This window comes from Helianthus annuus, chromosome 8, assembly GCF_002127325.2.
Source record: "Helianthus annuus cultivar XRQ/B chromosome 8, HanXRQr2.0-SUNRISE, whole genome shotgun sequence".
In the NCBI taxonomy this organism is placed as follows: domain Eukaryota; kingdom Viridiplantae; phylum Streptophyta; class Magnoliopsida; order Asterales; family Asteraceae; genus Helianthus; species Helianthus annuus.
Genome location: NC_035440.2, coordinates 61,980,227 through 62,006,787, shown reverse-complemented (window position 1 = coordinate 62,006,787; position 26,561 = coordinate 61,980,227). Strand labels below are relative to the sequence as shown.

The 26,561-nt window shown below is 35.7% G+C and overlaps 1 protein-coding gene across 1 annotated transcript; it reads left to right on the top strand.

The window, feature by feature from the left end:
* Window positions 1-19,482: 19,482 nt before the first annotated feature.
* On the top strand, window positions 19,483-25,677 carry LOC110936280. Its single transcript, XM_022178628.2, has 7 exons — window positions 19,483-19,762; window positions 23,049-23,150; window positions 23,262-23,376; window positions 23,483-23,598; window positions 23,708-23,902; window positions 24,969-25,111; window positions 25,299-25,677. Exons 1-7 carry the CDS (start codon window positions 19,635-19,637, stop codon window positions 25,478-25,480), a joined length of 981 nt encoding a protein of 326 aa, XP_022034320.1. The 5' UTR covers window positions 19,483-19,634; the 3' UTR covers window positions 25,481-25,677.
* Window positions 25,678-26,561: the final 884 nt, after the last annotated feature.

The window sequence follows — 26,561 nt, the reverse complement described above, 5'->3', positions numbered from 1 at the left end:
ACCAAGTTACTACAAATTTTCATAAACTTTCAAGTTCATGAAGGGGTAGTTTAAGCATGATTTTGGCAAAATTGGTAATAGTAAGTTGTTTAGAGTTGATGGTAAATTGATTGTGATGATTTTACAAAAGAAAATGATATGCTTGAAAGCATGGAAACCTCCATTTTAAGGGGAAACTATGGCAAATTTTTCTAAAAATATAAACACTTAGAAAAATATTTTTAAACGAATATTTACAAAGTGTGTTTTAAACCATAAATTGTTACATAAACTTTGCCATAAATTTTGGTTACAAAAATACAAATATTGGAGGTTGGTTTTTATAAATAAAAGTGACTAAATATGTATTTAGAAGACACATGTGTGTGATTATTTGTATACTTTGTGTAATAGTTATATTATTATAGGAATTGAAATAATATAACTCACAAAAACACCAAGAATTACAATCCAAAATATTACCAAAATCCCAAGGAATAAGCATACAAGTTACACACAAAATATTGGCGAAACCGAACAAGAAATGTAACTTACAAAATATTCCGAAAAATATGTTCACAAAGTATATTTTGGTAAATACTATTTTGGATACAAAGGAATGAAAATATGAATTTTCACAATTACTTCAAGAGTATATCATATCTTGACAAGGGAAAAATATAGCATTTTTAACAAGTATAAGTATATATATTTTCCTTGGAATTAGTAGAAGATATATTATTTTTGGGAAAAATATATATTTTCTTAAGTAAACTTGAAATACATTATTTTTGGATAAAAATAAGTTTATAAATATTTTCTAAGTTGGACTTGAAAATATATTATTTTGGAAACTTCAAATATTTTTGCCAAAAGAAAAATTATAAATAATTTTTCTAAGTAATACTTCTTAAATATATATTTTGGAAATATATATGTTGGTGGACTTTTATTAGAAATAATGTTCCGGAAAGTTTAATAATTAATTAAGTATGAGGATACTTAATAAATACGATAAGAATACGTATTCTCGTACGTATAAATACACACCGTAATACGACCCCAAAATATGGCAAAAATACACATGTATAAGATACCCCCATCCTTGGGAAGGAAGTACAAGTATAAATACTTGGGAAGTATTATTACAAGAATATTATTTAACAATTATTCCAAAATTTATAAATATAAGTTAAGTTAAAATATTAATTATTTTAACAAATAATTATATAACTTGGAATAATATCAAAAGAAACGTAACTCAGAAACGTTAATACTAAGTCAAGGCACGACCATTTCGTCTAATAGACATTAGCACATTGTAGGTAGTCGTGTTCACCGGAGAAGTTCGAGTTACGATTATTGAAGACGCAAGACTGTGAGTTTCGTGTTCCCCCTTTTTCTTTAACTGTTTTCAGTTTTATAACTTTGGGGGTGAAGTACGTGTTACAGTTGTTTACAAACGTTATTATTTGGTATGGTTAGCTAAGGAAGGGTACAATTAGATCATGTGAGTGGTGGGTATAACGCTTACGGCCATCAATCCTCGTTATAAGACCGAGGGACATGAGTGATAGATCTATTTGGGTGTAGCGAGCCCCGCCCATGTTGGACCAGGGTTTGGCCCATGGGTAGACTATGTCTTACAGCCGGAAGCCCGATGTAACTTTGCTAGGTTTGAGCTTTCCTGCATTACGTCACATATATCAATGGCCTTGCAAACTATTGGTGATCTATTTTTCCTTGTTGCTTTCATACCGGGATTTACAAACTTACATTCATACTTACAATGGCTTCAAAGGTTTATTCATACACACAAACAAACACACGAACTCGCTCAACTTTTGTTGATGTTTTTCAAAATACATGTATTTCAGGGAATTAGTAAGTGGATCTGGCGGGCGTTGGAAGTTTCATGCTGCGTTATGACTAAAGATGTCATCCATGCTTTTGAGGGTTGGATTGAGTGTCTTAATCCTGGACGAGACACGTCTTCCAAACCTTGGTTATATTTAATATCTTTTGATGAGTCCTTAGTGAACTCGTAAATAATTCGTATGGTTTGTAAAACTTGAATTCGAAGTCTATGTTTAAACAATGATGTTGTGATGTTTTCAAACTTATTTAATGGATGACAAATCTATGGTTTTATCATATAGTTATTGTTATGATTGAATGCAATCATATTAAGAAAGTCACACCATAATCACGCTTCCGCAAAAGTCAGGGTGTGACAATTATGTTGAGAATGTATTCAAGGTACGTATGTATTTAGCATTAGCAGTAAAAGTTTTAATTATTTTAGCATTATATTAATTATTTCATTAATCTTGACCAAGACATCTATGAGGATGAAGAAGTTGTGTCTGTAGGTGAAGGAAGAACCGTTACTCAGGTACTTACTAAATTATTAAAATTACTTATTTTTAATTTAACACATGTTGGTGCATTGAATGTCTGTTAACTGCGTGTGTATCGAGTCTTAGGTCTAGATAGGCTAGATTGGAGCACAGAAATCGAAATTAGGGTTTTAGCTTGTTAATTTCGCTCCAAATGACACTTGTGTCATTTGAAGCGAAATCAGTTAGTTAGTTAATTTCGCTCCTGTGTGCTTGTTAGTTGATTTCGCTCCTCGGTGTAACTAGGAGGTTTCGCTCGAGATTATCACATGGGGTTTCGCTCCTGACTGTTTGGAGCGAAATCAGCACAACTATATAAACCTCATGTGTGATCTTCTTTTGTATAGTTGGAGCGAAATCAGGTCATGTGTTAGGTGTCGAAACTCTGTCAAAATTTACTCAGAAAGCATTAATAGAGAAGGAAATTGAAAGGAAAAGCTGTTGTGACTTTGTATACACTGATTCCGCCTTTGTACACGAAGATGAACTGCCTTAAACTGACTATTTAGGGTCGCACACGGTCCAAGAAGTGGTATTAGAGCTCAGGACGAGGATTTCATACCATAGCAGCTTGATTCTACTGGATTTTCTCATTTTTACGCTCTTCTTCTCATACTTTTCTGATTTGAACTAGTTCCAACGGTTGAAATGGCCTGAATTTCGAGTATATTGTGTAAAACATAGTATTAACAAACCCTAGAAACAATCAGGTTAAAATTCGGCTTAAAAATGGTAAAAATGACCTAATAACCTGATTTCGCTTGAAACGATTCTTCGATAAAAAGTTAATTTCGCTCGTAAAATCCTGATTTCGCTCGAGATTCAAGTGGTCATTTGGAGTGAAACCTGATTTCGCTCTTAGATAAATTCTGATTTCGCTCGTAGGAACTTAAGTGTTTGATTTCGCTCGTGAAGACATTTCTGATTTCGCTTGAAATCAGTATATACCTGATTTCGCTCGAAGTGCATTCTGTTGATTTCACTCATAGGTGATTTCGCTCGAAATCACTGTTTTTCAAAACTTTGGAAATTTTCTAAGTGTTTGCTGATTTTTTCAGGTACGTTTAAGATGGATGATATTTTCCTGAACCCGTTTAGCGACATGTATGCGTTTGCTGGAAATTCTGGAAAACGATGATACTTCTCCAAGCAACACGAATGAGAATCCTCCAAATGCAAAGAAAAAGTTATCGGATGCTTTGGAAGTTGAAAGTGCTTTCGGAACTTACAACAAACCACTGAAGTTGATGGCTATTGAAGAATATAGTCGGTGGGCGAAAAAGTTCGAAGACTGGTTGATGGCTTTTGCGTTCTCTAGCTGGAAGAGTCTCAAAAATGGATACGATAGTTGTGGCAAAAAGGGAGAGACCATATCATCATCTAAAGAGATAGAGGCATGCATTTGTTGCCGAGCAGAAACGTGTCGCGTTACTATTTCAATCAGTTCGAGAAGATATAATATCTTTGATTGAATACTCTAGTTCTAAAGATCTCTGGGATAAGTTAGAAAAGAAATGTTTAGGAAGTACTGAAATCGTGAAAAACAAAAAGAAACTTCTTAGGAAAGAATTTGATTTGTTTGGGTGTTTAAAGAATGAATCAGTTTCAAAAATGATCGAGAGGTTTGGGGGCACCTGAAGCTGGAACTAGCTAGACATGGAATTAAGTATCCTGAAGATGAGCTAGTAGACAAATTGTTCGATTCGTTGCCAGACGAGATGGATTGGCGATATTATGCGCTGATGCTGAAAAATACTATCAAGGCGCCAGAAGTATTGACTATAGATTTGCTGATTGAAAAACTCGAGAGTCACGAGTTGGAATTGAAGAAGACATTCAAAGTCAATAACTCATCTTACCAGCAGAATTTGGATTTGTATTATCCAAAGAGCATGATGCCAAAAACAACATCTCCCAAGACTGCGTTTTCTGCTGAGAATGTGTCTACAACAAGCAAAGAAAGTCAAAGTAGTCAAAGCAATGGATATCACAGTGGATTTCACAGTGGATCGTCATCATCTGCAAGTCATTCTGATGCAAAGAATCTTTTTCAATGCAACATCGCTGTAGACTTAAAGAACGCTCAGAATTTCAGCGAAGAGTCGGCGAAGCAGCAGATGGTTTTCTTGGAGTCGGTGTTAGAGTCTTATGAAAGCCTTGTAGCTGGGAAGATAGGCAACACCAACCTAACGAAAGAAGATTATGATCAGATTGATCCCGAAGAAATGGAACTGATCGACATACGGTGGTGTATGGCCAGTGCAGTTCGTCGTGCACAACGTTTTATGGAAATCATGGGGAGGAAGTCAGTTGGTGGACCATCTACCAAATTGGGGTTTGACAAGTCCAAGGTGACGTGCTTCAAGTGCAAGCAAAAAGGTCACTTCAAACGTGAATGCCGGAATGCTTATGCCGATGAGTCTGAGAACCCATCCAGAGAAAACTACTAAAAGAAGGCGATTTATTATCAGAATAAATCCAAGCCGCCAAGATTGAAGCAGGTTGAAGAGAACAAAGAGAGATCTAGAGCTCTTGCAGTAATTCACGATGACGAAGGGTACGACTGGAGTGAGCTGTTACCTGTTACCTGAAGAGGATGCGGTTGGATATGCTTTCATGGCAAAAAATGAACCTATTCCTTGGAAAGACAACAGAACCGAAGAGCAGAAGTATAAATAAAGAAGAATGTTAGCTGAAAACAGATTGATTAGAATATCTGGTATCTATTTGGAAGCGAAAAGAGCAAGAAGATGGGATCCAGACAGGGAGTGTTATCTTGACCCAGATGGAAACATTGCTGTTGATCACAACACTCTTGATATAGAAGCCATAATCAAAGAGTTCAAAGATGATGATGAGTATTGGCAGAATAAATGGTGGGGAACTGGAGAAGAGAAAGAGAAAGAAGAGAAAGAGTCAAAGAAGATTGACACTGGGATCATTGACACGACGCAGGGGTTGAATGCTGAAAATCTTGGAAAAATGGTTGACAAGGTGCTGGCAGCAAAGGCACTTGAGGTAGATTCTAAATCCGTCTCTGAGTCCAAAGGCCAGGTCAGTACAAACGTGTCAACGACTGAGTCAGGTAAGAAAGTCAATGGTGATGATGTTTGCAAAAATTGCATCAAGGAATGCAAAGTTTGTAACACAGTCTCTTATCACAAAGATAAGAAAATTGAGGATCTGACTGTGAAAGTTAGAAGCGTTGAGGATCAAATTCTTGATCGTGATAAAAGGGTGAAAGCTTCAACTAAACGGCTAAAAGAATTAACTAACAAAATTGAAAATGATAAAATTAATCATGAAAGGATTAGACAAGAAAATGAAAAGTTAGTTCTTGAAAACCGTCAGATTACTGAAAAGTTTGAGAAACTCAAAAGCACAATGAAAGATAATGATGACAGAAATGGTAAAACTTATAAAGAAATCATTCAACTAAAAGCAGTGCTTAGGTTAAAAGAAGAATCAATCAACCAACAACTGGATGAAATCGCTAAATTGAAACTTAAAGTGCAAGAATCTGAAATTGAAAATGAGCGAATCCAGTTGAAATTTAAGAGTTACAACTCCGCAAGCTTTGTTTTGTAAAATATTGTTCCCAAACCCATCGGGAAAAACAAAGCCGGCGAAGATGTTTACTCTGATGGAACCGGGGTGGGTTTTCATCAAGTTCCACCACCTGTTCTTGACAACTATTCGAAAAAGCAATCGGGGTTGGTTGAAATTGGAGAAGAAAGTGAAGTGAAACTTCCTGATTCAATCGATGTTACATTTTCCTCTTCATCATCTGATGATAGTGTTCAGACAGAAATTGTCAAAAGCACAGCTGAAAGTGTGTTGTCTGATTCAGCTGAAGATGATGGATGCTTCTTGGACAATTACATTCCGAAACAAAAGTCCAAAAACAAGTTAAATGATGGATCTACTCTTGTCATGTACAAGATGTCGGGTTCTGATAAGTTATTTTCGGATTCGGAGTTTCCAATTGAGAATGTTAATGTTTCCAAGTTAACAAATGTGTTTAAATTGGTTGAAGTTGAGTTGTCAGAAGTGAACAGTTTGAGTCAAACAAAGAGACCAATGAATTTTGAGAAAGATAAATCATACTACAAAAAACCTGTTATTCCACCACGTTTTTATAACAACAATCGAAACAACTGGTCGGGTGGTTATCAGGGTAATGGTTATCACAAGAGAAATTTTCAAAACAAGAAGTTTGTTGGAAAGAAGATGTTTGTGAATAGTTCAAGTTCACTGTTTGATGAAGAAGCAAAGATTTTTTCGAAATCAAATGAAGAATTCTTTGAAAAGAGAGCTTCACAGTTTCAGTCTGAAGACACAAGTAGAGTTGTTGACACTCGTACATGTTTCAGATGTAATCAGGTTGGACATATTGCTCGCAATTGTACCAACTTGAAGCCTAAGACTGAAATTGTGAAGTCTCAGCAAAGGAAAGTTGATGTGAAGGGCAAAGCTCCATTGTTTGTTGAGAAAAAGAGTTTGAAAAGTGACAACATCAAAGTCAAAACTGAACCCGTAAAGAAAGTGGTAACTAAAAATGACAAGTTTTACAATCGGGTAGCATTGTCTCAACATGTTTGGAAACCTAAAACAGAAACAAAAATTTCAACTTCTGAGGTGAAAAAGGCTGAGGATTCAATTCCGATTGAATATGATGCAAATTTTCCACCTCTCAAGGCTGAAAACTTTAAAATTCAAATTGCGAGGGTTAAAAGTAGCAAGGTTACACCCAAGGCTGATGAGGCTTGGGTAGACACAATGTTTGACTAAGCAGTTTGAATTGTCGGAGCTTCCTGGATCGCGAAGCATGAATCGGCATCTTTATTGAAGTTTTGAAGTCAATGTTTGATATGTGTAGGATCTTCCGAGATTAGTCTCACGCTGGATTATGGACAGTGGAGCGTCTCGACATATGACAGGAAAAACTGCATTGTTGTATGATGTAAAGAATATCAATGGAGGTTACGTAGGATTCACGGGTAATCAAGGTGGTAGGATTGTTGGTGAAGGAACGTTGTCCAATGGGATTGTAATGTTTGAAAGAGTTAATTACATTGCTGAGCTCGAGAATAATCTGCTGAGTATCTCCCAGATCTGTGACAGGATGTATACTACTCACTTCACTGATAAAGAATGTTTGATCTTGAAGCCAAGATTTGTAATCCCTGAGGAATGGATTATCATGAGGGCACCAAGATTTAATGATCTGTACGTGTTGGACATGAGCGTAGCTACTACAACCATGGGTCAGGCTCATTGTTTTGTGTCCAGAGCAACTGAGAAAGAATCGAGATTGTGGCACCCCAAGATGGGGTATATACATCTAAGAAAAATGAATCACTTGGTGCACAACGATTTGGTTACAGGAGTTCACGTCAAAGGTTTTCATCTGGAAGGGGAGTGCATTAGCTGTGTTAAAGGCAAGCAGAAGAAAAAAGTCACACCCTACAAAGCAAGTCAATTCAGTTTCAAGACCTCTAGAAAGACTTCACATGGATTTATTTGGTCCTGTGAATGTCAAAAGTATTACAGGAAACTACTACTGTTTGGTAGTTACTGATTATTATTCCAGATTTTCGTGGGTTTCTTTCTTGAAGGCGAAAGATGAAACGTTTAATAGTTTGATGGCGTTGTTCAAGAAGATTGAGAATCTGTACCAAAGGCGTATCAAAAGAATTCGTAGTGACAATGGTACTGAATTCAAGAACAGCAAGTTGGAAGAATTTTGTGAGGAAAGAGGTATATTGCATGAGTTTAGTGCTCCGTATACTCCGTAGCAGAATGGAGTCGCAGAACGCAAAAACCGGACACTAATCGAGACGGCTAGAACAATGCTCGCAGATTCAAAGTTACCAATAAATTTTCGGGCTGAAGCTGTTTCTGCCGCATGCTATACGCTCAACAGGGTTCTCACTGTCAAGAAGTTCAACAAAACATGCTTTGAGCTAATCAATAACCGCAAACCGAATTTGAAGTATCTAGAACCGTTCGGGTCACCCTGACTGTTATAGAGCCTCATGGAAAGTTTGGTCCGAAGTGCATTGAGGGTATATTTGTTGGTTATGCAAGCCCGATGCGACGTGTCTTCATTCCAAGTGAGAAGCGGATTATTGAAGCTGCAAATGTTGAATGTCAAGGTTATACTATGCCGCCACAGAATCCTGGAGATTCATGGCGTTATCATTATGACAAATTGTGGGATTCATTTGACATGAGAGAAGAATCAGAGGAAGATGAAGATTTCTTTGATGAGCTGGATATTTTGAGAGAGTATGAGTCGCAGCACAGGTTTCCAGCTGAGTATTCTAGAAGACCTCGGGAATCTTCAAATGATGATGAAGCAGGTCCTAGCAATGCTGGTGAACATGATGATGAAGTTGCTCCTGGTAATCAGTCGGCCGAGAATGATGATCAAGAAGCTGAGAACATGCCAGTATTTGATCATGGTGATTCAGATTCTGATGGGGAGCAGATCCAGATTTCAAGTCAAACAAACCAAATTGGTGAACAAGATGCAGATCAGAATGTTACTAATCTGGAGGGCAATGTAGATGTTCCAAGTGAAGTGATGCCACGAACTCTTTCATACCATCCAGAGGAGTTAATCATTGGAGAATTGCAAACAGGCGTTCGCACGAGACGTCAAATTGACCAGGGCCTTACATGTTTTTATTCTACAGTAGCACCTTTACAAACTGAATTTTCATTAAGTTGTTTCATTTCGCAGATCGAACCGCGAACTTACTAAGAGGCGCTTACTGAAGACTCTTGGGTCATTGCGATGCAAGAAGAGTTAAGTCAGTTTGAAAAGTTGGGAGTGTGGAAGCTAGTGGATTTGCCGGATGGTCAGAGGAAAATTAATACGAAATGGGTATTTAAGTGTAAGAGAGACGACAAAGGAGTTGTTGTACGAAACAAGGCTTGACTCGTTGTTCAGGGCTTTAGTCAACCAGAGGGGATTGATTTTACTGAAGTGTACGCTCCTGTGTCACGACTAGAAGCAATCGGAATTTTCGTGGCATTTGCATCTTGGAAGAACTTCAAAGTATATCAGCTAGATGTAAAATCGGCGTTTCTTTATGGGAAGGTTAAAGAGGAGGTTTATGTCGGACAGTCGCCGGGCTTCACCGACCCTATCCACAAAAACAAGGTCTACTTATTGGACAAAGCGTTGTATAGTTTACACCAGGCCCCGAGAGCTTGGTACGAGACTTTGTCTCAACACCTACTAGCCAACAGCTTCATTCGTGGAAAAGTGGATGCCACTCTCTTCACTAAAGTGGTCGATGGTCATCTTCAGATAGTACAGATTTATATAGATGATATAATTTTTGGGTCAACAAATGAGAGTCTGTGCAAAGACTTTGAATCAGTGATGAAGCAAAAGTTCGAAATGTCATCAATGGGGGAAATGAAATTTTTTTGGGTCTGCAAGTTGAACAACTACCTGAGGGAATTTTCATACACCAGACGAAGTACGTTCGTGATATTCTAGAGAAATTTGGGATGTCAAGTTCTACTCCAGCTGCTACCCCACTTGCAACAAATCATGGGATTCACAAAGATCTCAACAACTGCAGGATGCCGGTTCTTGGGACCTAGCTTGGTTACCTGGCAGTGTAAGAAACAAACGTCTGTGGCGCTATCTACATGTGAAGCGGAGTATGTATCTGCTAGTAGGGGTGTTCATCGAATCGAATATCGAATTTTTGAATTATTCGAATCGAATTGTTCGAATAATTTTTATTTTTCCTTGAATTCGTATTCGATTCGAATTCGATTAAAACCTACTGAATTCGATTCGAATTCGTATTCGAATAAAAAACCCAATTCGTATTCAATTCGTATTTGATTAAAAATTCGAATTCGAATAAATTCGATTTAATTCAGATTCTTAAAAAACATGTAAAAAACTTTCAAAATGAAACATAAATTTTAATGCAGCCATAAAGCACGATATTACATTAAAAAGTTCCAAATAAAGTACCACAAGTCTAAAATTCAAAACGAGAAGTCAGGAATAACCACTCCACATTACAAGTTAATATTTTTACGCTTAGAAATCTATTGATAGATTTGTTAGTTTGATTTTAGTTATGGACCATGTAGTGGGTTTGATAATGGGTAATTTTAATACTTGGAAAAAAATTTGAAAAAAAATTTATAGTATAGCCTAATAAAAGTTATATATGTATTATATATAAAAATAATAAATAAAAAATGTATGATTTTTATTCGAATTTCGAATCGAATTTGAAATTATAAATTCGTATTCGATTCGTATTCGATTTACTTGACTCGAATTGAATCGAATTCGAATTCTTATAATCGAAACGAATTCTTGATAATCGAATCGAATTTAAACGAATTTCGAATTTTTCGAATTCGAAACGAATTCTGCACACCCCTATCTGCTAGCAGTTGCTGCTCTCAGATCTTGTGGATACAGCAACAGATGCGCGACTACGGTTTGCAGTTTCTTAACACACCTCTTTTTGTTGATAACGAGGCCGCTATAAATATAACAAAAAATCCAGTACATCACGCTAAAACTAAACACATAGAAATTCGACATCACTTCATCCGAGATTGCTTCGAGAAGAAGTTGATTCGAATAGAGAAAATCCACACTGACGAACAGAAAGCTGATTTACATACCAAAGCTTTTGATAAAACTCGTTTTAAATATCTTTTAAAACTGAATGATATGAAGCTTCTTTCGGTGTCGGATGGAATTGTTGGCGTTGATGAGAATACTGATGCGGATGAAGATGAGAAACAATCTGCAATGGTTTGTCGATTTTTTACCTGTTTTGGTATTTAGGGGGAGTAGATGTAGATAGATTTTCAGAAAAATACAAAAACAGTAAAAAATTCAAAAATTCAAAAACATGATAGAATTTTCAAAATCCAAAAACAATATAAAATCTGAAAAAGAGCTTGTGTATATAGGGAAATGATAGTACATCAGTTTGACGGTTACAGTATGCTAAAGATTTGTAAAGTATAAAGAATTAAACAGTCTCACTGATAATGTGTCGATAGGTTTTCGCACATTTAGTATATTTTTTCGGGATATAAACCTAAAATTTCAAACTTGCGAAATTCGTGGGGAACACTACTTGGATATATAGGTAACCCCTGAAATCTCGTTTGAAAGGTCCCTCTTTCTGAAATACTAGGTCTTTATACTCAGTGATATCTGGGGTATTATTCCGGGACTTCTGCTGAATGGAAGTTCTGACCTAGTCCCCGAATAATACTTTCCGCAAAATGCTTGAAACATAGCATCGCCCTCAGCTACTTGATTAAACAATAAAATTGATAATCAGTGCTGTTGAAACAAAAGATCCTCTAAGGGGACACACCGAAAAGTCGAAGCCGTCATCTCTCTGCGTATACGGAAGTATCGACCTGAGCTCTCACGGCCCTCGCATTTAACCCCTTACAGATATCAGCTGTGGTAGACTCACCTGTAAGACTGAATATTGGGATTCTGGATACGGGAGTATATTTAAGAGGTGGGACACATGAATGAGTTAAGTTCCTAAGACATCTAATTGTATCCTGAATTAATTGAAATTTGTGTGAGAATTTAAAGTGGATCAGTATATTGACAATTTACGTGAATTGCTTAATTCTGAGTATGAATTAAAGCTTAACGGTACTGATAACTTGTCTGATAAACTGATATGATTCCCTGACACTTTCACCAAAAATAAGTTTGTAAATAGTTTATTTTGTTTACATTTTGCAATTTAAGTTTTCTGTATTTCATTTCCTAGTTTAGAAACTTCATTAAAAATCCAAAAAGATTTTATTTCTGTTTTATTTTCCGACAAACCAAAGTGGAGAGTTGATCGTTGGATTCTCGAAAGTTGAAGCAGATGCAGGAGAAGTTCTGGACTGAAGAATGAGGAGAGCTTATCATGATGAAGTTTAAATTGTTGAAAAGTCAAAAACAAGTTCATTAACTTATGTTATTTTCAGAAAATGTTTGAAAGTGATGATTTAAATCAGTTTGTTTTGTCTGAAATCAACCAAGGTCTTTAAGTTGAACTTGGTAGATTAATTGGGTAATCAGGGTCATTAATTTGGACCTGAATACTTGAGTGGATTTTTAAAAGATGATGAGTTTGTGATGTATTATTGAAAAGATAGAATTGTAATGTTATTGGTTGAGTAACAGGTTGTGGATTTCATCACTCCCATGTCTCATAAAGTCAAAGCTGAACCAGATTAAGATCCTAGATCCCAGCATTCCAAGAGGGGGAGTCTGTGAAAGGGGGAGTCTAGAGTTCTGGATCAACAGTCAAAGGGGAGACTGAAGACAGAAGCCAAATCAAGATCCTGAACCTGTGAATAGAGTTGATGAAATGTGAACAGAGTTGGAGAAAAGACCAAGACTGAAGACTCGACGCCGAAGACTTCGTCAACATCCAAGGGGGAGTCTGCTGGTGCATTGAATGTCTGTTAACTGCGTCTGTATCGAGTCTTAGGTCTAGATATGCTAGATTGGAGCACATAAATCGAAATTAGGGTTTTAGCTTGTTAATTTCGCTCCAAATGACACTTGTGTCATTTGAAGCGAAATCAGTTAGTTAGTTAATTTCGCTCCTGTGTGCTTGTTAGTTGATTTCGCTCCTAGGTGTAACTAGGAGGTTTCGCTCGAGATTATCACATGGGGTTTCGCTCCTGACTGTTTGGAGCGAAATCAGCACAACTATATAAACCTCATGTGTGATCTTCTTTTGTATAGTTGGAGCGAAATCAGGTCATGTGTTAGGTGTCGAAACTCTGTCAAAATTTACTCAGAAAGCATTAATAGAGAAGGAAATTGAAAGGAAAAGCTGTTGTGACTTTGTATACACTGATTCCGCCTTTGTACACGAAGATGAACTGCCTTAAACTGACTAGTTAGGGTCGCACACGGTCCAACAACACATATAAGAATTTAATGTTTTTACAACTATTAGTAATGCTGTTTACTGATGTTACATTTATCCAATAATGTATTATTTAGAAGAAGTTACCAACCAATGCCGAATGCACGTCGAAGAGACGCATGTCTTCACGATTGAATAAAACACAAGATTGTTATATTACTATGGTTATTAAAGTTACTCTATGACAACAGGTTAAGAAGAAAGGTAAAGTTACTTCTGAGAGAAAGGAGACGGTCAAGAATATGACTAAGGGAAATGTTGCCTTACATGTCGACACAAGTGATCATATTGGATGTTCTTCATCTGCTCACAAAGTTAAGGTATCTATACTCGCCACTTAATTAGTATATCTTATATAAACTGTTTTTTTTGTGCATATATTCAACATTCCTTTAATTCACATGTATATGTTTACTTTTTCATCAAGGGGAAGAGAGCCGCCAACGTTCAGAAAAAGCTTATCTGTAGAAATAAGATTACAAAGACTGCAAAAAAACATTCGACATCTTCTCGACCCTGAGTTCTTTCATTTTGATCACAAAGGAGACTATAGGCTGGTATACCATTTTTTATAACAAGCTAATGATTTATGTTTATTTGTCTGACTATTATTTTTTTCTACACAATACATGTAGCGTCTTCTTGTTGAAGTTGCCAGATGAGCAGGTCTTTCTGTTGATCTTCATCCTTTGAAAGTTCAAAACATGGTTGGAGTTGTGGAGGTTTATGATGTTAAGTCAGAGTTAAATGAATTGAAGCCACGTTATGCGTTGGACGGTTGGCGAAAGTTTATGACTGAGAATAACTTGAGGTTTGGTGATATGTTGCACTTCACATACGTGTCTTCGCAAAAGAAGATCATATTAAATCAAGTTACCTCAGTTTAACAACGACATTTAAGTATGTTCTGATATCAGATATTATAACTATGAATTTTTTGATGGTGATGTTGTATATTTTTTTTTTAAATTATTAACTTGATGTTTTGTTGCTATGCATAGCTAACATGATAAAACACTGTTATTAGCACTTTATGTTTTATATATAGATGATATCATGCTTCTTTTTGCTAATAGTAACTTAGTAGAAACTTGGTTTATTAATCGCAAATGTGACATTCTTCTGCCTTTATGGGTTTATGAATTCAGAATAATGGATGGATATATATGACTGTATTTGGCATGATGATGTTGTGTTTCATGTTGTAAAAACCAGGGAATTGTCAGATAATAGATTGCTTTGCTCGATTAGATTATGTGTTAAATTATAGTTCTTTAAGTCATTGTTTCATTTTCTTGAATTTTATGTAATTTTGTAAAGAAGTATAATAACAAACAGTGGTTTGAACATCTGTTTGCCTTTTGGTCAATAGTTAATGGAAACCCATGTTAGGTTCAACAGTGTTTTGAAGAGGAAAACAGTATGAGAAGACAGTAGATCTGATTAAGTTAAACATCTGTTCAGACTTAAACAGATGTTTGGCTTTTTATATCAGCGGTTTGGACTTAAACAGTTGTTTGACTTTAAACAAAGGTTTGGCCATAAACAGATGTTTCACCTTAAACAAATGTTTTGCCTTAAATAGATGTTTTGCCTTAAACAGATGTTTGGCCTTCTATATCAGATATTTGGACTTAAACATATGTTTTACCTTAAACAGATGTTTGGCCATAAACAGATGCGGGGCCTTAAACTAAACATCTGTTTAAGGTCAACATCTTTTTGACTATTGGTCAACATCTGATTGACTTTTGGTCAACATCTGTTTGAATTTTGGTCAACATCTCATTTAGTATTCAACAGAACATCGAATAACTCAATATTTGTTTAACTCGTTGTTTCGTTTTCTTGAATTCTATGTAATTTTGTAAAGTAGTACAAAAACAAACATTTTTACAAAATCCCAAATCACCCTATCATTTAAGTGTATTGAAGTAAAAGTGGAAATGATGTTATTCACAGGGGCAGATCTATATGGTAGTTAGGGGCTGCCCGGGATACCCCTCAACTTTGTTGGCGAAGTGTACATTTTTCTCTTTCTTTTTCCGATTTATGTATGGGATACCCCTAAGCAAATATTATGATACCCCTAGGTGTCACTAAACTTAAAAGAAGAAAGAAAATTAGAAAGATTTTAAAGATTTCAGGCATACTGTGCTAGCTGTTGTGAAGAAGACGATGTATTTGGTTGTGCAGACAAAACCTAATTTATTGCTGTGAAAAGGTTATTATGGGCCTTCAACTACTCCAGCCCAACTGTAAAGTTTTAAAAGTAAAAACAATTGTTGTGTTTTTTTTTCTAGAAAAGTTTTCTATTAATGATTATTATTGCATGGGAGCCACACATCATCCGCTTTTACCATGTAATTTTTTTTATCATGAGGTAAGTAGATAACTTTTTTTTTCTTTTTGTAATTTTTAATTGTTACTTTGATAAACAATTACGAATTAGTTAGATGTGGGTAAGAATGTTTACTTATTTGAATTTATATTATAAATAATTACATATTATAGATATAAGATATCTGATTATGTATATAGATAATTTTACAAAAAAGTTTGTGCTGTATTTGTAGGATGTTTTTTAGAAAAGTATTTAATCACAAACTAAGTATAGAGATTTTATCAAATACGTTAAAGTCCAATGAAAATAACAATAATAACTTGATAGGAAATTGAATTCTCTAAAGATGAAATTGTCGATGAGTGTGCGTTAATTTTTTTACGTCTTATGAATATACGGTAAAAAAATAGGATACCCCTGAATTTTTTTTCTAGTTCCGCCACTGGTTATTCATGTGGTCCTGTTGTGCTTTTGTTTGACCTCTAATATGAGTTCATGAACTAATCTGGTGATTTGAAGACATTGTTGTTGAATCGAATGAGATGCTTGATGTAATGTGGTCGTATTAATAACAAATACTAATTAATATAATAAGTTTCCCGAGCCCGGGAAGCAATCTCGGGTAATAACCTAGCTAAATAATATTTTATAAGGAGCAGTGGTTAGTTATAACAGTCCTGATGAACTTTCGTTAGAGTTTCACAAGTCTACTCAATTGCTGAAGTTAAAAAAAGTTGTGCATATCATGACAAAGAAACGACCCGTGTTTGCACACGGGTCTTACCGCTAGTATACTATATAATAAAAGAAACCAATAATAGGACACTTGTCATTATTCTAGACCATTTGCTATTTCATTATAGATAATTATTATTTAATTTAAATTATTAAATTTAATATATGTTTCAAACACTTAAGAAATTACGGATAAAGTTCCATAAATTATCTGATTATTTATTTATATTAATTACTAGGTTATTATTCTAGACCATCTACTCTTATTTAATTGTAGATAATTATTATTTAATTTAAATTATTAAATTTAATATTTTTTAAACATTTAAGAAATTACGGATAAAGTTCCATAAATTATCTTATTATTTGTTTATATTAATTACTAGGTTAGAAATTATATCTTAATAATTGAAACAAATATCGAGCATTTCCATAACGATGGTGGAGGGAACGATTTTCTTACTTAACAAATAATTTATTTATTTAATATATTTAAAATAACAAATAATTTATTTACTTAATATATTTAAAATACAAGAAGAATAATAACTACATTTATCATACTATAAATTTATCAAAAAACAACCATCCTTTTAAGATGCAACTCAAGTCCATATATTTAAATTTTAAAGTTATATAACTTAATAATTACCGATAATTTATACTTATCTAATTAATTTAAATATTATTTTGTAGCTATAAATTTATCTAATTGGATAATTGCTATATGCATAATCTAAACATTTCAACAATATTTTTATAACTAATAAATTAAGACTATTGTTATTTAAATAAAACTTGGGTTCACGTCGTGAGAAAGTCGATGATATAATTTGTCTTCTAATCGATTGTTCAAATGCTTTCATATTTATCAACTTGACAAACATCACAAGTTTTGATCATATATAAAACAAAATTTTGTTCGGATATTAGAATAGTGTCTTAAAATATCGTTTATAATTGTTAAATCTTCGTTATTAACTATTTGATATTTTATTTACTTAACCCGTGTAATACATGGAGTTATAACCTAGTGTGTGTATATATATATATATATAATTGCAAAAATTAAAAAAAACACATGATAATAAAGTATTAACTTAAAAAAAAATACAAACTATTCGTCATTGTTAGTGTCAGCATGTGGACTATTTAAATAGGCTCAACAAGATCCCTTGAGATGTTGTGGAAGGTTTCCAGGGAACACGTTAGCGGTCATGACATTTTCTTGTAGACTATTAAGCGGTCATGCGGGGGATCGTCTTCAAGAATGAATATAAAGCGTGTGACATCTCACATTGGTTGTGAAGGGTAACGAAGACTTTTTTATAAGGGGCTTGATACCTTCATCACTATGACGCGTTTTAAAACCGTGAAGGGCGGGCGCTGAGGGCGTGTTGGCTGCTAAAGCGGACAATATCATGGTGCGGTTACGATAGGCTGTTACAGATGGTATCAGAGCCAGGGATCGGTCTGGTGTGCCAGCGAGAACGTTGGGCCCCATAAGGGGGTGGATTGTGACATCCCAAATTGGTTGTGAAGGGGAACAAAGGCTTCCTTATAAGGGGCTTGATACCTTCACTATGACGCGTTTTAAAACCGTGAGGGCGGGCGCTGAGGGCGTGCTGGCTGCCAAAGCGGACAATATCATGGTGCAGTTACGCTGGGTTGTTACAAAGCGTGGCCATTGTCTTGTAAGATCATATTATGTTATATGATTTAAGCGTGTGCATGATTTTCTGAATTTTGTGTGATGTGGTGGTTGTGTCGGGTCATGATGTATAACCTAACGACTTTTGACCACACCCAAAACACGTTCCACGTCCTTCCAAGCATTGTGATTTCTTGAATCTTTTTGTTTACTAGTGAAACGTAAAGGTTTTCACAAAACACGCCTTGTTCGAGTATATCTCATCAGCAAAATAATTTCCATCTTTGTATAGTGATCCATTTACTAGAAATGAACAATCAGGTGCAGTTCCACTGAGAACATTGTTGTTTAAAGGCGATTGTTATAAATGTTGATGTCATTGTCGGAACCTACGATGCCAAAAAAATGCATGCCGAAACCATAAATCTTGCGAGCCTACTGCCTCGAGCATAATCATAGGGTGTGAGTGATCACCTCTCAAGAATTGACCCCATCGTCTCGTTGGACAATTTCCCCAAGCCCAATGTGTACAATCAATACTTGCGAGCATCCCCGGAAATCCATGCCTTTATCATGTGTCACATATATAATTTGTTTGTCGCTCCCTATCAATTTATGCAAATATTCACGTTTGTAAATTTGAATAATATCGTGCTAAAGAGTTCAAGAGATTCCCGTAAAACTCTTTCAGATATCTTCAAGTACTCATGACACGCATCAAGAATTGTCCTTTAAGCCAGCTGACTTATTGCCGATGTACACTTTTGCAATAAGGTGAAAGACTGCCTACCTCTAGCATCTGAACATACCCCATAAAATAAATATTCTCTTTCCATGTCGTTCACGCACCGCAACAAAAAATAACTCTCTACGCATTCGAAACCCATCCTTGAAAATGTCGGGACCATAAGGACAAACTTCGTCGAAATAATCTTCCATAACATGTTTGTGAGCAGCCATACGATTCCTATCTAGAACTTATAATTACAAGATTACTCGCTTAAAAATCATGATTTTTTTAATGACGGATTTCTTTAACATGGGAAAGGATGTAACCTAATAACCCAAGCAAAAACCCATGCCATATTACCTACCTGATTAACCCAAGCAAAACCAAGGGTGCAACCTGATTCAAAACCCCATTTTTATCATCTAAAACCTGTAAAAAGTCATACCCCAAATAGAGAACCCAAATCGGTAACCATCTCCAGTTTTCGCAACCCGACATCACCAACCGAACGCTCTAACCCCTTTGATAATGTTGTTACGTGGGACTTTAACTCAAAACCTCCAAACCTATGAAATCATGTTAAAGGTTTTGTGTTTACCGTTGGTCCCTTACCCAATTCGTTATTTTGTTTTTTTTTAATTGTTTTTATTGTTTTTTTTTTTCCAACTCACTCCTTCCTCAAGTCCCCAAAATTGCACCGAGTGACCCAAGAATTCATTCCCCCTTGCGAGGCGTTCGACTACTGAACCATTCTGTTCATCGTTTCTTCTCCCCCAAGTAATCTCTCCTTTGCCCACTTTGTGGGACAATTTCCAACAGTTGATCAGAGATGTGGATGGAAATCATCTTCGGTCTGGTAATCTATCGATTGGTACGCCGTTTCTTCTACGATGACAACGATAAACCTGTTGATTTTAGTTTTAAAGGCTCCAATGCTCTCTTCGCCGTTGCCGATAGGTATGTATCATCCTTAATTACTAACAATTTGTTCCCCTTTTTCAATCATTCGGCTTCAATTTCATTAAATAGTGAAATTGAAGGTACAACATAACCATGGCTACGGTTAAACCCTAATTCATACTACTTTATTCGACAATTTGAGCTCAATTCTGTTTTTAACCGTAATAAACCCTATGAAAGTTGTTACTTTAAGCAGTATTTCAATGATTTATTACCTGGACATAATCACTTTGAAATTGCACATGATCTTGTGATAGAGAATGTGAAATAATGAAATTGAAAGTGCAAATACACCAATGGTTAGGATTAAACCCTAAGTTATACTACTTTATTTGGCAATTTGAGCTTAATTCTGTTTTTAACTATTAAAAACCCTATGAAAGTTCTTACTCCATGCTGTTGAAGTACAGTTTAAACTGTTTAAACTATCTCCTGTAAGCTTTATTAGAGCTGATAATGTTATTTTAGGCTCTGTTCCCGAGTCTCATTTAACAGGGGAGGGGAAAGAAAGGAGATGAAAATATGAAAAAAACTATGTTTCCGAGATTTTTTAAGGATTGAAGGGGAGGGGGAAGGAGGGAGAGGGAAGAAAATTTGTACCTATATTTGTCCTCCCAAATCGGAGAGATTAGGAGAGAAAATCTTATTAATTACCAAATTACCCTCATATCTAATTAAAATGTTTTATGTATAAAGAGTATAATGGTAAAATTGTTTCTTTCTTTTCTTTTCCTCCTAACTCGGGAACACATAAAATGCTTGATTTCTTCTCTTTTCCTTTACTTTTTATTAAACTCAGGGACACGAAAAAAATCACATCTTTTCCTTCATTTTCTCTCTTAATTCATTTTCCTTCCCCTCCCCCTATTAAATGAGACTCGGGAATTTACCATGACACGATGACGTTGAAATTGCGCATATCTTTAACTGTTTAGTCTTATTAGCATCATAATAGGAGATATGTAATTAGTGAGATTTATTTTTAAATAGACATTGATTTTTGGTGCCTGGAGGTCTGTATGTTTCTGGCATGTAAGAGAGTATGAATGAATATGCATTATTTCATTTGATAATTCGTAATAATTTAATTAGTGAGATTGAAATATTTCAAGAGAATGTGGCATCAAAGATAGAGGAGGAAAATGAAAGGATGGAGTAGAAATCAAATAGAAAACGGATACGCAACAGTCGGTCGAGATACAGAATTCACCACTCGAACGAATCGTTGGGCAAGTCTAAATTCAAGTCGAGACTCGAGATAACCCGACCCATATGACTATCTCTGACCTATGTTGTCAAAGACGCAAGGCGCATGCGAGGCGCATAGGCCTCGCCTGTAGCCTAGGCGCAAGGCGCAAAAAAAGCGAGGGCATTTTTAAGAAAGGCGCTATAGAGGAAAAAAATTAAAAGATATATTATGCTTTGAAAACTAACACAATTCCACATAAAATAAAGAAACTATTATAAAAGCCATTTAATTTTGGTGTTTTAATTTTTAAAAAAGATGAGTATGGTTTGGTGGTGGCTGATTAGATTAAAAAGGACAAGGAGACACCTCTTTATCCAATGGTTAAAAGGTTGACTTTTCAAGTCAGTTGAAACAATGGTTTACAGCTGTGAAAAAGCTGTAAAAAGCTTTAAAAAATAGCATAAAAAAAGAAAGGAGCGCTTGACAGAATTAAGCCCACGTTTTTCTCTCGCTGCTCCTGGTTCCGGGCGCTCACCTGAGCACCGTTTTTACAAAAAAAAGCTCAGATTCGCGCCTAAGCTACCACCAGGCGCTATAGCCTCGCCTCGCTGCGCCTGAGCGTCTAGGCGCGCGCCCGGCGCGCTTTTGACAACATAGTCTCTGACCCAATTGTACCAACGGCTAGCAATTTCAAATTGTGGTGTTTTTCCGGGTCTCTATTAGCTAATCTAGTCAGAAGAAAACTCGCTAAGAATGAATTATCTCTATAAATAAATCATGATTCGTTGCTTGAGCCAAACATACAAGCATAGTTGTTAAAAGCCATCGCCTCTTGCGACTAGGCCCATTTTTCAGGCGAGGCGAGGCAGTTGCGCTTTAAGTCGAGGAAATTGCGCTTTAACTCTCTAGGTGATGGTTCAGGCGCACAGTCCGGCAAGCAATGGCGGAACTAGAAGAAATATCCAGGGGTATCCCAATTTTTTTTTATTGTACGTTTATAGAACAGAATTTTTTTACCTACATTACGGGGCAGGGCCGATCCTGAAAATTCAAGTGCCCTGGGCGAGCCAAAAAAAAAGACTCTTAGACCTTACCGAATTAAATTTTATAAACTAGTTTTTTTCATGTTATTAGCATTTAGGTTAACGAATCAATATTGAGCATTTCACATTTGGGCTAGCCTTTATGAATTAATATTGGCAATAAGTTTTTAGGTTTTAGATTGGGCTAGGTTTATTTTTAATTTTTAGATAGGACTTGCATCAATATTATCATTATCAACATTCGGAGTTGTTTCATTCGGATTTGTATCATTTGGACTTGTATCAACCCGATTTTCATCAAGTTCCTCAAATTTTCTTTTGAAAAAGTTCCCAATAAGAGATTGTTTTTTAGATTGTGGTTTCATCTTCCCTACTCCCTAGTTTAACAACAAAAATAAACTCTTGAAACCTAGCAAATAACAAATATACAAAATTACAAACTACTTACTAGTTACTACTAAACTTCTAAACTAGAATTCTATAACATCATTATACAATACATAATACATTCATACAAGAAGTCAAGAAATCAAACTATCAAAAATCAAATAGACATATATTGAACATTCAGATATCGAACGTTCAAAAAATCAAATACACAGATATCAAAAATCAGATTTAGAGGACAATTAAACTCACAAACTGCGTTTGCGTGCTACGATTGTGCGATGATCCGTCCGGCTGTTTCCTAGATTCCGGAGAGTTTCCGGCTAAATTCCGACAAGATTCTAGCCAAATTTCTACTTTTAATCAAGGAAAACTAATTTTCTACACCAATACACTAATATTTTGTTACTAATTAGATGATATAAAGTGTTACATAATAGACTTTGTTTATTTTATTTGAAGAATAGTATTCCTTTTCTAATACATAATATATTTTTAAAAATTTTTCATTATGCGCTTTATTTTTCTCAGGCCCTCGCTTTTTTTGCGCTTTGCGCCTAGGCCCCAGGCGAGGCCTATGCGCCTTGACTGCGCCTAGTGCCTTTAATAACTATGCATACAAGTAATCATCAGTGTTTATTGTGTATACAAACTGCACTTGCAGGCTTCAAACTCTGTATGGTGGGAAAACTTATGTTGGGCTTCGAATTCCTGATCCTGACACTGCATCTCGACAGAGTATTGATATAGTCCACGTCACTAAAGGGTAACATCGTCATTGAATTTTATTGGAATTTTTTTTGTCTCGTGAAAGAATGTCAGCCGCAATAACAATAATGATGATGATAATCATAATAGCCATGTGATCTTCTTTCAGCGGAGCGGTGGTTGTTTCTGTTGTAAATGCATCGGGCACAGTATCAATTGAGGGGGATGGAACTTGGGTTTGCAAGGATGGTTCTAAGCACAAAACCGAGCGTCTACAGGATCCGGTGAAAATTCTTCTGTTAATTTTTTACACTTGATATACAGTTGTGCTATTAAAAGTATAAATATCTTGAAGGTCTCTTAAGTATTACGATTATTTATCCGCGATAGATGGTTGAGGTCAAAAGACAAGTCGCGGTTCTCGAATCGTATCTTGAACAGAGGGGGGTTACACTCCCAGATGGATATTTGTCGTGCAAGATCGTATGCCCAAATCCTAACTTCCGGTATGAACTATTAACATTGCAAAGTGGATATTTTAGCCTTTAGTATATTTAGTGGTTTGCGGATTCTTTCTGTACTTGTTAGGTTGATCTTTTTGTGAATTAATTTCAGCACCATTCATCCAGATTACTTTCCACCTGAAGTCGTAACTTATGAGCAATGGGCACTACTAAAACCGGAGAAAAAGAGCATATCGGGCTGGATTAAAGGTGCTTTACCTTTACGTGGTAGTGATAAGAATGATATGCAGGAATCCATACAACAAAAACTTGGTTTCATCCTCAACACTGCTCCAATGTGGGATAGGTACGTTGAGTCTTGTTTTTTCCTAAAAAGTTGTGATGTTATTTGGAGTGTTCAAAAAGCTCGCAGCTCGCTCAGAAAATAGGTCGGCTAAAAAAAAGCTCAGTTATAAACAAGGCGACTCGACTCGGCTCGATTTGTAAACGAGCCGAGCCCGAGCTAGGCCTGGCTCGGCTCGTGACCGGCTCGAGTTATTTTTTTTATATAGATTAATTTAATTTTAAATGTATTAAAACAAAAAAAATATGTTGGAGGGGGTTGAAGTGTTAACATTTTATGTTTAATTAATCAAAAACATATATAAATATGGGAAATCAAACAAAAATTATACATATAATATTTTTAGTATGCCTTTCGGTCTTTAAAATATTAGAAAAATAATAGTACATATAGATATATGTGTTTTGTTTTTTATGGTATCAATATTTGTAAAAAAATAAAAAAAATTCAATTAACAAGCCGACTCGATTTGGCTTGAGCTTTTCCTAACATTTTATGAGGCGAGCTTGAGCTCGACCTTTCAGTTCAATAAAATACACGAGCCGAGCTGGCTCGTTTAAGTTCGAGCTTGAGCTCAACCTAGCTCGGCTCAGTTACAGCCCTAGATGTGATTTGTAATATGTATAGGTAACGCAATGTGCGGGTTTGGGCTTTTTGGGTCATGGGTCAAATTGGTGTATGTTTTGGGACGCAATGAAACGGGTGGGTTAGGTTGATCCAAAACACTTTTTGTCAGAAATTATTTGTTTTGTAAGTAACGATTCTTCCAAATATGATCACCAATAATATATTATTTGAATATAGATTTAATCCTCTATAAAATAATATTTTGGGAGGTTTATGCACTGAATACACTTTTTGTCTATTGTTCTAATCCATTCGACATCTTTTTTTGTTAAGCCATTTTTTTGTTTTGTCTGCCTGATGAAACATAACCCAAGTTGACCCATTTGTAAGTATATATGGGTCAAATTACCATCTCTAGTAATGTTTTATTTGGTTACTTTTTGTGGTACTTATCGTCGAATGAAGTTTCTCTCGTCTTGTATATATCATATTTTTCATGAAGGTTGGAGCTAAACAACAACAAGCGTTTATTAGGAGAATTTGTAGAATTCAAAGGGAAGAATGATGATATCACATCCTTAAGAAACATAAAGAGATCAAAAGTTAGCCGCGTGATGATCCAAAAAACAAGCATGTTTGGTTTAGGTACCTTCCAATACCACATGTTTAATTTATCCATCTTAATTTAAGTTTATAGTCTTGGAAATATATTAAACATATGAGACGCTTCTAAAAAAGATGGCTAAATGAACGCATTGGGTAACGTGTCAAAACAAGTATTCCATCCATAAACACTTCGAACTTTTTAAACAATTCCGGTGACTAAATGCAGCTCATTCAAAGCTTCAAGTTCTATACGCACCAAGAGATTACAGGAGTGAAGGGTTTTCGGGTTCAGAGTGGAACGAAGAAACAGTAAGATCGAGCACAGAGGTGGTGTTTCAGCTTCAAGAAACTGCCAAAGTTGAGAAAATTAAATTGTCGTCAATAATATCCATGTCACTAAGCCCTTAAATCTTTCTATGGTGTTTGCATAATCATCAAGTATAACTGTAGCGAGAAATGTAATGTTATGTTAAAGCCGCTTGAGATACTCAAAAAGTATGATACAGTGTTGCAATTAGGGGCCACATTTCTAAATTGTGTGATGTTTTGAGTCTTTACATATGCATAAGATCGATATATGAAAGGGATTAATGTGGTCTTTTAAATATGTGGAATAAGGCAGCTTGGCTAGGAAAACAAACTGTTAAAATGCAATAGAATTCTTATGCTGCAATGTCATTTTTTTTCTAATAGTTAACTCAAATATTTTTGGCTCACATGGGACAAGAAAGACCTATATATAGAAAAAAATATAAAAAATAAAAGATAAAATGTGTATATTAAGTAGGTAGAAAATAGAAAATTAAATACCATTCTTCTATGGAAAGATCGGCAAAGAGAGAAGGTTACATATGAGGTAGGTAAAAATGTAAAACTTAGTGAACCGCTCAAACAATCTCTTGTAAATTTAAATGTGTACCAGTGGGATTTTCGCGCGCCTTGATGCGGGCATTTGGTTATTATCGGTCTGATTCATTACGGTACTAGTACAATAGCGACACTCGGCATACCAATAATTGCCAATCGACACGTGTTTTACATCGATTAAAAACCCATAAAAACGAATACCCGTACCGGTGTTGTTTGGTCGGTATCGATCCGTTATAATACCGGTATCGTACAAACACTCAATATTGCTTACGATACCGAAAAATGCTTTATTGCGAATATTACTTTGTGTTCAATGAATTGTATACCGCCACGTCGAGAATTCTATAAAAACGAATACGATACCATTACTAATGTTGTGTGGTCGATATTATGCTCCGGTGGTATTAGCTGCGGCTGCGGCGGCTGATACAGAGGTTGAGGAGGTGGGGGACGCTGGTACCCATAAGTTGGGTAACCAGTGGTCCAAAGACCACCATAAGGTCCCTCTGGGTGACGTGCGTTGTAGTCCCACGCTTCCTGGTATGGGTCTACGTTGGCATAGTCGAATTGGTTATGAGCCGGCTGCTCAAAAGGGTTGTACGCCGCTGAGCCGGCGTAA

Coding starts and splice junctions, on each gene's coding strand:
- LOC110936280 (XM_022178628.2), top strand. CDS start 19,635: ATGTGGATGGAAATCATCTTCGGTCTGGTAATCTATCGATTGGTACGC. Junction 23,599..23,707: donor TGCCCAAATCCTAACTTCCG/GTATGAACTATT, acceptor AATTAATTTCAG/CACCATTCATCCAGATTACT. Junction 23,903..24,968: donor ACTGCTCCAATGTGGGATAG/GTACGTTGAGTC, acceptor TTTTTCATGAAG/GTTGGAGCTAAACAACAACA.